Genomic DNA, 13149 nt, shown 5'->3' on the forward strand with positions numbered 1-13149 from the left:
CTTCATCCACATTCATTTGTAAATTCTGACCAGTTTCAAGGCCTCTTCAAGCTCAAGGAGGAGCTCTTTGATTCCTCACTTCTCCATTTGTACATTCCAGTCTGTACTAGTAGACAAGATGATGCATAACAACAACTGGAATGCCAAATTGCTGGTGCAGATATTTCAGGAATGCAGAGAAAAGTGAAGACATGTATAACAGATGGCAAGTGCCGCACGGCTAAACATACTCAAACTTAAAGCAGCTTTTTTTCATCGAAGGTTGAAAGACTTTAACTGGACTTCTAGGAAGCCCAGCAGCAACAGAAGCAAACACACTCGGTTGCGAAATCAATTTAGCCGGCCGCATGCAAGAGGATGTCAAGTTCAGCACGTCTCTCAATGCTGAAAGCTGTGAACGTGATGTTTCATTGTCTTAAAGCAAAAATAAACAAAACGTGAGACGTCACAGCCACACTGTTCATCTTATCACGTTACATCACGTAATGTCACGGAAAGACAGGATGGACTGTGCAGAATGAGTGCGACTCGAGGAAATGGGCAAAAGGAAGAGGAAGCAGTGATGTCAAGAAATGGCTGCATTTCCTCTCCAACATTCTTATCCATCCCTCCAGCCCACACACTAACAGGAGGAGAGGTGGGCTCAAGAGGCCAGAAGAGACTGAGGGGAAAGTAGTGAAGGATTAAAGAGGATTTAAGTGCGGATTCGGGAAATAAACTACGGCGTGAAAGGAGCAAATGAAAGAGTTTTAAATGAAGGAGAAGAAAGGAAAGTTATTGAGTGAAACATCTCTCTGATCTCGGGCAGTTTCACACACTCGCTGGCCTCGTTTCCTTTTCCTCCAATTATTTCGACATCATCCTTTTACAGTTCTTAGAAGAGAAAGAGGCGGTTTCTTCTGTGCCGTCCAATGATGTCATTCACATCTTTACAGGCCACAAAAAAGCCCCTCCGTCCGGCACCCCAACCCCCCGCCGACCATTCAAGACCCCTCCTCAAACATTCCTGAACTCAGGCACGTTTTCAGATTCATCAAGATATGTGGGGCGTCACCTCCACAGACTTAGCTCTGTGTTGTTGAGACTTAACTGCAGTTTAAATACAAAATATACCCGAGCTTATTCACTGTTGTTACAGGAGGATTAATTTAATCAAATTAAGCTTTTTTTTAACACGGAAAGAAATGACAGCTGTCTATTTAACTTCACCCTTCAAGTGCTTTAAAGTTTGTATCACACTGACAGTATTTTTAGTTTGTCTTATAAACTATATAATGTTTGCACTGAATTAAATATTCAATATTCTTCACTATTCAAATTCTATTTTCTAAATGTCCTTTGCATCATTTTATATACATTTCACCAGTGAGTTTAAAGCAGTGAAAACTACCATTGAACTTAGAGTTAGTGCAATTCACAAAATAATCAATTAGTGTAGTTACAGAAACCTAATCGCAGCTTTTTTGTAGCAGATAAATCATATAAATAATTTTCTAAAGCAAACTATGTAAAAAATCTGAAGTTCTGCTTTTTCAAATGTGAATATTTCATGTTATTCTTAGTCCTTTGTGACAGCACACTGGATATATTTGGGTTTAGGACTGCTTGACAAGAGAAGTGATTGTTTTTGCTATATTCTGACTTTGTGAGCAAATTAAAGATGCAGTTCTGTGGGTTTGAACAATGTTCACAGTGTTTTGCTGCAGATCTTGTTATGATGGGCCACAGCAGATCAACAGGGTGAAGGGGTTAATCGAGTTAGAACTGAGACCAAAAAAGCATAAAGAAAGAAACACTCCATTGTGATCAGAGTGTATAGATGTGGTACTTTTAGAGCTTTTTAAGAGTTTTATTTGTGTATAACAATGATGGCTGATGGTATGTGAGCAGAAATTACAGTATATGAAGGCAACTTCCAGACACACAAATCCACAGTGGGTTATTGTGTTTCTTGTTGACGTTTAAAAAACACTGCAAGTCTAAGAAAAACCATATTCATTCTTTACGCTATTGTCCACAGTTTTTCCCATACTGTGCGGTCAGAATAGAAATCTCTCAGTATGTATGGAAGCCCAGGAATGTGAGTGATGTGGATGAGTCACATGAAGGAAGTTGGGAGGGAAGAGGAAGATGAGGGCCGACCCAGTGGAGGTTCTCTCCCTAAATTCCCCTCAGTCTGACTCACTGTCTGCTCAGCATAATGTACTGTCACAGTGGTCATTATGCCGCACTGATAGTAAAATACTCATTAGATGAGTCAACCCAACAGCAGAAAGCCTCACTGGTGTGTCAGAATGAGATTCTTAGTTAATGACTGATCAAACGAAAGGGTCTCTCATGATATAGCAATCAGTTTTTAATAACAATGCAACAATTTTACAATTTTAAACATGTAAATGAAAGTTTTTTCATAGTTTTAACTGTAAATTTTGTGATATATTAGTGTCATTGTACAGATTTTACTTGTTTTATTAAATTATAGACAATAACTAGTAAATCACAGAGGAAAAAAAACAACTGTTTTGCATGTTAACCATAAAAAATAGGCCAAAACTGTAAAAACAATGTTGAAATCTGTATTTACACAAACAGTAATTCGTTCTTTGACAATGACTGTAAAATTACAATATTTTTCAATGTATTTAAATCAGTCAGTTAAAATCATTTTTGTCCGTATGTTGTTAAATTACATATAATTTTTTAGCAACATCAGAGGAAATAGTATTAGTTTACATGTTGCTGTAGAAAAGAAGTGAAAAGGTCAAATTTGTGCATAACATTCACATCAAAATCTGTGTTTTTACAAATAATTATTTGTCTCTTTTACAATGTGACTGTGAAATTGCAGCATTTTTACAATATTTCCATTAGCAAAAATATTATTTTGCAGGTGCTTCATGTTATTTGATAAAAAATGATGGATAGAAAAATGCTGAATCATTTACCTGTTTTCCCTATTTTGGTAAATTAAAGTTTTAAAAAAAATCACAAAAAACCTTAAAAAAACAAAAACCGGTGAAGACTACACATAAAGTCCACATCAAAAATCTGTATTTTTACCCACAGTAAGTTGCTCTTTTGTAGTGTGTGAATGTAAATGTGCAGTTTTACAGTATTTAAATCAGCTGTAAGATGTCATCATTTTAGAGATATTTGCAGTTATTTTAGTGTATCTTCTCTGGCACTATTGCTGCCAGATTGTCACTGTTTCTTTACAGATTTGTTTTTACAGTGTAATTAAGTAACTTAACTAATGAATGGACTAGAAACTGCATCTATACCCAGCGATTTGAAAGTCTTATCGTGATGGTGCCGACACTTTGCTTGATTGCTCCAGCCAGACTCTTTATCAATAAACCTCCCACCGTGTGAATACTTTGCCTACATTTTTAAATCCCACGCACTACAATTACTACACACTTTTAGGCAAAGGGGGCTGCTGTCAGACGGCACTTGATTACTGCTGTTATCACCCATTTGGGAGCCTTCTGGAAGGAATTCACACATTCCTGTGGGACAATGCTGAAGTGTGACAGATCTGATTATGCTGGTATTTACCTGAGGATTTATCTGCATTCCTGCCAGTCTCTCTCCCCACACAGACAAAAGCTGAATTAAATGTGTCTGTATGGGAGCAATTGAGAGGGGCCTATTAACATTCACAGGGGGCAGGCGGTGACCCGATGGCACACCCATTCAAGATTAGAAATTTTGCCTCAAACAGGGAACATGCTTGGTGAGCTGGGTTTTATCCTGTTTTTCCTTTTAAATAATGAGGTTTTAGCAGCCAAAAAGCTGCCACTTTCAGTTAATATCCATAAAAGTCCTGAATTTCCCTCTGGATTACCTCCATCAACATTCCGACATGACTGGTGACATGAACTATGAGATACAAGGGAGGGAGAGCCTGGTTGCCTCCCAAAAAAAGGGGAGTAAAGGGGAGAGCTTTGGTGCTTTTGAGGACACATATGGATATTAAGGCCAGACAGTTTGCATCTACGTGACACTGTAGATGAGATTAAGTGGGTGGGGGGGATATGTGTGTCTGTCGTTGGAGACAAGGGGGGGTATGGAGTTTGGAGATATACAACAGTTTTTTCTCTCTTTTTTTGGAGGAATGGTCGACTTCTTTGAGAGATCACATGGAGAGCTCCCGTCATCCAGGCTGAGGTCTGAGGGAGTGTGAGCGGATAAAGGAGGAGGAGGTGGGAGGAGGGGGGGGGATTCATTCAGAACAGCTGAAGAAAGGCAGGAGAGGTGGGGGGAAGAGGGAGGCAGGGGTGGTCCTAACATGACATGTGTGTCAGTCTGTTGAAATGTGCGTGGAGCCTCTTTTCTGTTCATACTACTTGGAAGCGCTGGAAGAGAGGAAGACACGGCTTCAGCCCTCAGACTGAGTTTAGTAGTTTGTACGGAGCCAAGTGAAAGAAGCCCATCTCACAGATCTGCATGTAGAGAAGTGATACTAAAAGACTGAATAGTTTGAGACACTTTTTGAAATCATTCTATTTTTTTAAAATTGTTTTTGTGATTTTTTTTTATTATTGGAGAAAGGATTTTACAGACTTCTACCAATGCTTGGAACAATTACTTTAACAGGTAAGAGTTACATCTGATTATTATCACTTTTACCATTTAATTTGGACTTCCTATTCATTACAAAATACTTTATATTAATCCTTGCTAAACTAAATGTAAAGTTGTGGCTTCTGCTTGGCTGCTACTTCCTCCAAATATTTAAAATGTTCATCTATTCCTGTTGCTTTCCGTCATTTATTTGCAACATATTGAAAACAAAGAGTGTTTTCTTATATGAGTGAGTATAGCCAAAGGCATTGTTGTCCTGAGGGTGTGGTTAGTTTGCATTGTGGTGTGTAGATGTCCCAGCACGGATGAGTGATTTCAAGTTGGAGATGTCTTTGCTTCGACCACCGCAGAGCCTCAGTGTGTGTAAAAAAGTAGATCATTTTGAACTGCTGCAGTCAGTCATACTTACAAATATTATTCCCAGCTGCCTCCTCAGGCCAAAAACCAAACTTCTAAGTGTCTTGAACTCAAACTGTGCATCCCATACAACCACTAACATTTTCTGGGGGGTTAAGAATTCACACAGAGACAGCTGCCAGATAGAAATATACTGTGAAGATGCATTCACAGACTGGGGTATTTTCAACTCCTGCTTTCAGCTCATGCGACCATCTGAGCCAGCTCCCTGCTTCCCATCATGTGAAGTATTTCATTAGATTAGAGTGGGATCCTAATTCCCAGTGGGGTTATTCAGCTTAGCCACAGAGGATATAAGGGGAGGGAGGAGAGATGGGTGTATGGAATTAATTACATGCCAAGACTGATTCTTTTGCAAGTCTTTTAACTGGAAGTGATGGTTCAGATAAAGCAGAGTGTTTGGTTTCACAGTGACCTCAGGGTTTTTGGTTTCGATATATGAATGGAATGCTTAAATATTGATATTAATAAAAGGTGTGTTTTCTAGGCTGGACTGGTTCAACATATTGTCACATCTGGGTTGGAATTGATCAGAATTAGATAAAAGGGGGACAAATGGTCCAACAATGGGACGTTATTAAACTGTTGATTCGTCCCCCGGAGCCACAGAGACACTCTTGACCACACCTTTGATACAGAGTAGGGGTGCTAGGAAGCGTCTCTGTGGGGGGAGGGCGTTGGGAGGGTGGGGGTCTCACTGCTCTGTTTTAACTGACTCCTATTGTTTGAAGGCTTCTCGTCCAGACTATAGTAATTAACGACAAGGATTTGCATATATTTGGCAAAGTTTGTAGCGTGTAGAAAGAATAGCTGCCATTCAGCCTCCCAACTGTCACCCCCTCCTCCCCTCCCATCTCATATACACACAATCCCTAAGTAGTGCTTGCAACAGCCACAACAGAAACACTATCTGATCTCGCTGGAGACTGGAGTAGATTTACAACAATCAGGTTTTTTCGGGGGGGCTGCGGCGGATATTTAATATGAGCGCCGGGCCTTACCACATGCTCTCCCTCGCACATAAACAAAGCCTGTCTCCAGCAGGGTGAAGCATCTCAGCTATGGATGTGTGTGTCAGAGATATGTGACACCCTCTAAAGTGAGTTAGCCCTGTGGCCGAACACCCCCGACCTCCTCCCTTCGCGTCCCTTCATCTCCACACTGCCCCCCCTCCTCACACCCAACTCACCCCTCACATTCTTTCTGGTACAGTCATTGCTCAAAACACCCTCCTCCTCCGCCCCCTCCATGCATTTACTCCTTCCCCTCAAATCAGGGATGTTAACGGTGGTGTGTCTGGAAAAAAAAGAAAAGAAGTTGGGCCGGAAAACAAAGATCAAAAAGACGCGAGACATGCCAGTAGTGTGTTAAATCAACATGGTTCCTGTTTTATTATCCATGTAGATGCACATGGTCGCGGCTGTAACAGTGAGACTCCACCCATACACACATCTTTCTTCCAAAAAAAAGGCTCCACCACACCGGAAATTCATTGAAAACAGCCCAGAGGAAGTGGTGCAGTCATGTACAGTAAAATGGATTTTAGAAGCTTGTTTTCATAGTCGCTGATTAAATGGTTTTTTTTTTTTTTTTTTTTTTTAACATAATGATTGTGGTCTCCTGGCCCTGACTTGCCTGCTTAACAACAGTGTGATCTGACAACTACCCTGAAAATAACACCTATGTGAGACCGAGCCCGCTACCATGTGACACAGATGTCATTAATAACCACCCAGGCCCCTTTTTCCACATTCTTGATTAGATCAGTGCAGTGAAGTTACCAAATTTCTCCAAACTTATTCCAATCTTCTGCATGTCTTGATGGAATAGGAACATTGACCAACCCCCTTTTCTTTTATTTTCAGAGGCCAGAGAAGGTTAGACGGCCATTGTGTTTGTATGCGTGTGCGCCTTGGGAAGGGGGTGGGTCCCCATCCATCCTGCTGTGGTGGAATTTGGGTCAAGGGGATTGGGACTTATTTTAAGGAGGGGTAGTAGAAGCTTGTATTGTTTTGTATGAATACTATATGAGCACGGACGAGACGCAGTTTAACTGAAAAAAAAACAATAAACATTCTTGAAATCCCTTGGCATTTAAATTGAAATTCTGTTTAGAGCATCCTAAAATAATTTTCTTAAACACGGGGTGACCAGCATAGCTCACATTCCTCTCAAGTCAAATCTATGCATGAGATATTTGTGAGATATTTAGTGAGAAGTGATGTAGTGTTTGTCATAAGGTTTTACCCAATTCTTTGCACTTGTCACGTAAATTATTCAGTAACAGTTTTCTATTTTAATGCTTAAATATTCTAGGAATGCAGCACTACTGAGGGAAGCTTCATGCCTATAATTTAGGTAAAGGATGTAGACAGAGGCAGGCACACAGTTTGACATTTTTGTGTGAGACAAGAACAGTCATCTTTCACAAATTATAGAGATTTACTTACAAATTGAATCCAGCGTGCACAGAGACAGCATATTTAAATAGACCCTGTTTTTTTTTTTTTTTAACCTTTTCACTATTTTCTTTCTAGTTATTTACTCTGAATTAAAAACTGATATTTTATGTAGCTGATATATTGAAGTGCAGCTGGCTGGTTACTGACAGGAAAGGAGTAGAGGATAGTTCCCACAGTGTGCAATGTTTAAGGAAGGTGTATGCATCTCTGTGTGTAATCATGTAACCTGATATCCAGGGATTTAAAGATCTGGGAATTTGTTTTGAGAGCTCAGGGGTCTCACATGTGAAGTTTCCCAGACTGTGAGATCAGAGGAGACCCTGGCAAATCATCGTTCCCCCCCACGCCTTCCTCTGTCAAAGTGCAGATAGACATGGCAGACATGCATTTTATGTGTATGTGTGGTTTCTGTCTCTGATCTCAGCTTTAATGCATCATTTGTCTTGCATTAGTTTGACTCCCAAAGGAATCACTCACCAAAATGGAGTAAGTGTTTCAGTTTGACAAAAGTGTGTAAATGTGGGTAACACACTGCACCACTGGTTGTGTTGCAGACCTGCACACATTATGTTTTTAATGCTAATGCTCCAACATTTTCAATGAATCCCCTTAGAGACTGCTGTTTTACTCGTGTCAGTGCCAAAGCTAAATATCCGAGGATTAACTGGACCAAATTGCAATCTGATTGCAGTTAAGTAGCCAAAAACCTGATAAAATCGGTTCAGCAGGTCATAATCTCAATATCTTTGATTATCTACAGATCGGAACAAGAGTTTTATGAATTACATAAAACTCCTTGTTGTTTCTGTTGTTTCTGAGTTTCTCCCTTAAGGTTTGTATGGAACCCGGAGTTGTGGCGTCTCCATCAGCGATTTGATTTCCTCATTATTACCTGAATGTGTTAAATTGAATGTTGCAGATCATAGTCTAATATGAATATCATGGGAATGTCATTAGTGACCTTTCTGTACCACAGCAGTGGCTGCAGAGACAAGTAGTAAACTGAAGTGAGAAATTTGATCAACATCTAACAAAAAGCTCTTTATTCTCTTTTCATTTCAGTTGGCCAGCCGGATGGTGTGTCTGTGGCTCAGAAAGAGGAGGCTCCTGAGACCACGGACACCATCCAGGACGAAGTGACTCCTCAAGTGAATGGCGAGAAAGTGGATAAAGAGTCCCCTGATGCCAATGACATATCTGCTGTGGAGGAAAAGGCAGCAGAGGAAAAGCCTGATGATGCCAGTGAAGTGGGCTTCAAGAAGATCTTCCGCTTTGTGGGCTTTAAGTTCACACTCAAGAAGGACAAAAGTGAGGAGAAAGACCCTGTGCAGCTACTGACAGTCAAAGACAAGGAAGGAGAGGAAGTCAGTGGAACTGACGAACCTGCAAAGGAGACGGAGGTTGCAGCTGCTGAAGAAACAAAGGCTGACACAGAGGCATCTGCTGTTGAAGTTCCACCTGAAGCTACTGATGAGGTGGCCAAAGAGGAAGGAGCTGTGAAGGAAGGTGAGACCAGTCCAGCATCTCAGGACACCACTGTTTCTCCCTTCAGGAAGCTCTTCACTGGAGGACTCTTCTCAAATCTGCGAAAGAAATCCAGCATTAAGAAGACGAAAGAGGAGGAAGACAAGGAGGCAGCTGCTGAGGAGGAGAAAGCTAAGACAGAGCAAAGTGCTACTGCTGTAGAAGAAGAGGGGGAGAAATTTGTGACTGATCATGAAACCAAGGTGGAAGAATTAGAGACTCTTGTCGAGGACACCCCAACCACGTCAGGGAATGAAAAATCAGAGGCAACTCCAGAGCCCAAGGGCACCTCTAATGAAACTACTGCTGACACCAAGCAAGAAGACCAGAAGGCAGAGGCTGGTGCAGAAGAGGAGAAGGCTCCAGCTGAGATGACTTCTGAGGCAGAGCTGCTGTCCTCACAGGAGAAGACGAAGCCTCAAGGAAGCCCCCTGAAGAAGATCTTCACCGGTGCTGGCTTGAAGAAGCTCTCCACCAAGAAACAGAAGGTCAAGAAAGATACTGAATCAAAGCCTTCTGAATCTGGAGAGCAGGCAGCTGAGCAACTCCAATCCTCCCCAGAGACAGCAGAGGCCCCCAAGGCTGACAGTGGGCCCTCATCTCCAGAGGAGTCAGGAGAGCATGTTATGGCTGTGGAGGTGACCCAGAATGAACCTAGTCAGGAGAATGAAGGTGAAGTTGCATCTGATGGAGAGAAGAAAAAGGAGGGCATCATTGCCTGGTCCTCCTTCAAGAAACTGGTAACACCCAAGAAACGTGTTAAACGATCCTCTGAAAGTGAAGATGAAGCCACAGCTGAGAAACCAGCCAAGTCAGCCACCCTGTCCTCCTCTGAGAGTGCTGCATTAGCAGATAAGGGCGTTGAGGAGGAGGGTAAGGAGGATAAGCCCTCTGAGGAAGAACCAAAGACTGAAAATACTGAGAAACTGGTCAGCAGCACAGAGGAACCCAAAAAGAAAATGGACACTTCTGTTTCCTGGGAGGCTTTGATGTGTATGGGTGGGCCCAAAAAGAGGACAAGGAAAACCTCTGATTCTGATGATGAGGAGACCAAGATTGAAGAGGAAGTTCCAGAGGGGGAACAGGAGGGCAAAACTGAAGCTGCCATTGTCACTTCCAAAAATACAGAGAATGAAGGAGAAGGCGTTTCTTCACCTGACGCTTTAAGCAGCCCCCCTGAGAGAGAGTCCACCTGGGACACACTGAAACGAATGGTTATGTCAAAGAATAAGTCCAAAATTGAGGAAAAGCCCGAGGAGTCTGCAGACCAAGTCCTGTCAGATGGTGAAATATCAAAAGATGAGTCATCTTTCTCTTTGAAGAAGCTCTTCCCTGGCCGCAAGAAGAAGAAGGTTGAAAAACAGTTCTCCTCTGACCTTGGCTCAGGTGAGGAGGAGTCTGACACCCCAGCTGTGGTTCCTCTCTCAGAGTATGATGACCAAGTTGAAGCTGAAAAGGAAACACCAGCAGGACCGGCTGAAATACAAATTAAAGTGTCTGCTGCTGAAGATAGATCCCCTTCATGGATCCCAGCAATTGTTGAAGATACCGATGATAAACTTGGTCAGCTGAGTGATATACCAGAGGAGGCAGAGAATGCTTCCACACCAAAGTCTGTTGAGGCTGACCTTACAGAGGCTGAAGATAAGGCTGCACTGCTTAGAGTTCAAGGGCGTCCAGAGCGCAGGCTGTCCACTGCTGAAGTGAAACCCGTTCCTCAGGCTCCAGATGCAGCAACCACCCCTGTTGCTCAGGGACCCACTTCAGAAAGTGCAGTAGAGATTATGCAGGGTATTGAGGCCCAAGTCAGTGAAATCCCAACCCAGACATCTGTGACTGTAGAAGATGTACCTATGGAGGTAGCCTCTGAACAAATCGAGCAAGAAATAATGACTGAGACTGCTATATCTGTGACAAATGCTCTTCTGGTGCCACATCCTCGTGAGGAGGCCATGGCTATCTGCACTGGCCTTGGCACCAAGGAAATTGCCAGAGCAGATCTGCAGGAGCCTTTGCAGCCCATTCTAGAGTCTATGGCTGTGCTTTGTGATCCTCTAAACACAGAGATGTTAGTGACGGAGAAGCCACCAAGTACAGAGGAAGCAAGTGCTGGAGAAGACGAAGTGTTCACCGCCCAAATACAGCAAGTAGATACTACTGACCTTGAGCCATCTATCGAAAATTCAGTGAGTATAGACACAGAGATTGAAGTTGCTGATGAGAGTTATGAACCTGAGTTTGAGATTATTGGAGCTGTCAGCAGGGTTGATGTAAATGTGGAAAATACCCCTGTAACAGAGATAATTGAGCCTTTGGAATCCAACTCATATGAATCCATGCAAACCACCATCACAGAGGAGACCGAACCAGCCATCCCCGTAGCCGCACCAAGTGAAGAGACTCCCATTATCACAGAAACAGTGGTGCTAGTTGCCCCACTCAATGTGGAGTCTGACCAAGTGGTAACATTACAGCCAGTGCTTATGGGGAATGTATCAGTGTCAGAAACTGTTGGTTTTGAACCAACCAAGGTGCAGAAAACCAAAGGGGAGGGTGCTGTTGCAGGGACTGTGGAGGCCACAGCCATCCCGACTGAAAAGACAGATATCAGTGCAATTATTGAGCACGCCAGCGTGAAGATTGAGGGAGTCAAGGAGGAAGTCAAACAGGACAGTGAAATTGAGGCCCAGAGCATGGTCATTGCCCAGGCTGTCATTCAGGATGCGGTGGATAAAGTTTCAGAAGATGTGCCTGAACACAAAAAGTCTCCCAAGCTAACGGCCCTCATTCCAAGACCAGTCAAGGCAGTAGCAACAATAGAGAAAGAGATTGACATCGAAACCGAAACCCCTGTTATCACTGACACCCCTGTTGCTGTTATCTGTGAAAAACCAGTAACAAAATTATCTCCATACTTCTGTCTTGCTATGGAGGTCTCTGACACAATCCCAATAGAGTTCACAGGGAGCCTTGAAGGGGAAAAGAAGAATGAGAAGCCAGTAAAAGGCTTAAAGAAAGCCGTGGAGGTAAAAGCAAGTGAAGAAACTGTCATAGTGGAAGAAGTAGAAGAGATAAAGGAAGAGACAGGTGAAGACCTTGAACAGATCAAGGAGGAACAGATCAATGAAGATGAGGAGTCAGAAGTAAAAGAAGCAGCTGAGGAAGTGAAATCACAGCTAGAGGACGCAGAGAGCAAACAGAAAGTGCTGTCAGTCCACATGCCAGTCCAGGTTGTCCTGCAGACAGCGGAGGTGAAGGAGGAGCTGTCATTTGAAGAAGAGGCTGCGGAAGAGTTTGGCGGCAACACTCTACCAGCTAAGAGACCCAGTTCACCAGCTAGCAGCCCTGCAAAAGGAAGCAAACTCCCCGTGTTGTCAGAAGAACCTCAAGCGGCAGCAGAGGAAATGAGCCAACCAGAGACAGAGAAAGCACCATCAGCAAAGTGTGCACAAGTGATGGCCCAGGTGATCGAGGTGATTGAGGAGGCTGTGAAGGAGATCGAACCTGCGTCTTCAGACATCACGGCAACGTCATGAGACGGTGAGACTTATCCACAGCATTGGTTTACAGTGTGTTTGAATGTTGTAGAATCAATTTTTGTTCTTATTTTTAAAGTTTAGGGTTTTTTTTTGTATTTCAGTATTATAATATTAATGATAGAATGATGAAGAATGAAAAAAGTTATTTTTTAAATTCCTTTGTTGGCCTATAAAACAATCTTCTCATCGAGGCTTTTTTGAAACATCAATGGGTCCTACTTTTATTAGGGAGTAGAGGAGGGGATTTGCACTCTGACCAGATGAAAAAGCTTTTGTTCGAGCTATGAGTAACTAGGGGACCTTTGATATCAAAGCAGGAATGCCGCCGTTGACCCCTTCTTTGTAGGCCGGGGTCTTAAAGGGAAGCGGTGTGTGTGAGGGGCAGATGAACTTGTGCTGAAAGGCTGATTATGATTCCTCTGCTCCCTCCTCATGTTTTTCTTCTATCACAGGCTCAGTATGGAGTCAAGAAACCATGTCGGAGTATGCATTTGTTAGATTCAATTACAAAGCTTCAAAGGACTGAAGTTGTTTTTTTCAGTTTTAACTGAATTATATCTATTTATTAATGTGCAAAAATGCTTTAGAGATACTGTCTGATGTTATTTGATATTGCCAAT

General features: G+C 42.5%; 1 protein-coding gene across 2 annotated transcripts in view; it reads left to right on the forward strand.

Annotated features, from left to right (window-relative positions):
- Nucleotides 1–13149, forward strand: part of akap12b (A kinase (PRKA) anchor protein 12b) — a 59127-nt gene that overhangs the window by 42499 nt on the left and 3479 nt on the right. Inside the window, exons 1-2 of one of the 2 annotated variants that reach the window (XM_055016163.1) lie at nucleotides 4342–4599; nucleotides 8529–12530. In XM_055016163.1, coding sequence (XP_054872138.1) covers nucleotides 4575–4599; nucleotides 8529–12526 — 4023 coding nt within the window. In that variant the 5' untranslated portion in view covers nucleotides 4342–4574 and the 3' untranslated portion in view covers nucleotides 12527–12530. Of the gene's footprint in view, nucleotides 1–4341; nucleotides 4600–8528; nucleotides 12531–13149 lie in introns of those variants that run through there. The other variant, XM_055016162.1, reaches the window with a different exon arrangement.

The sequence above is a fragment of the Amphiprion ocellaris genome, chromosome 12, assembly GCF_022539595.1.
Source record: "Amphiprion ocellaris isolate individual 3 ecotype Okinawa chromosome 12, ASM2253959v1, whole genome shotgun sequence".
NCBI lineage: Eukaryota > Metazoa > Chordata > Actinopteri > Pomacentridae > Amphiprion > Amphiprion ocellaris.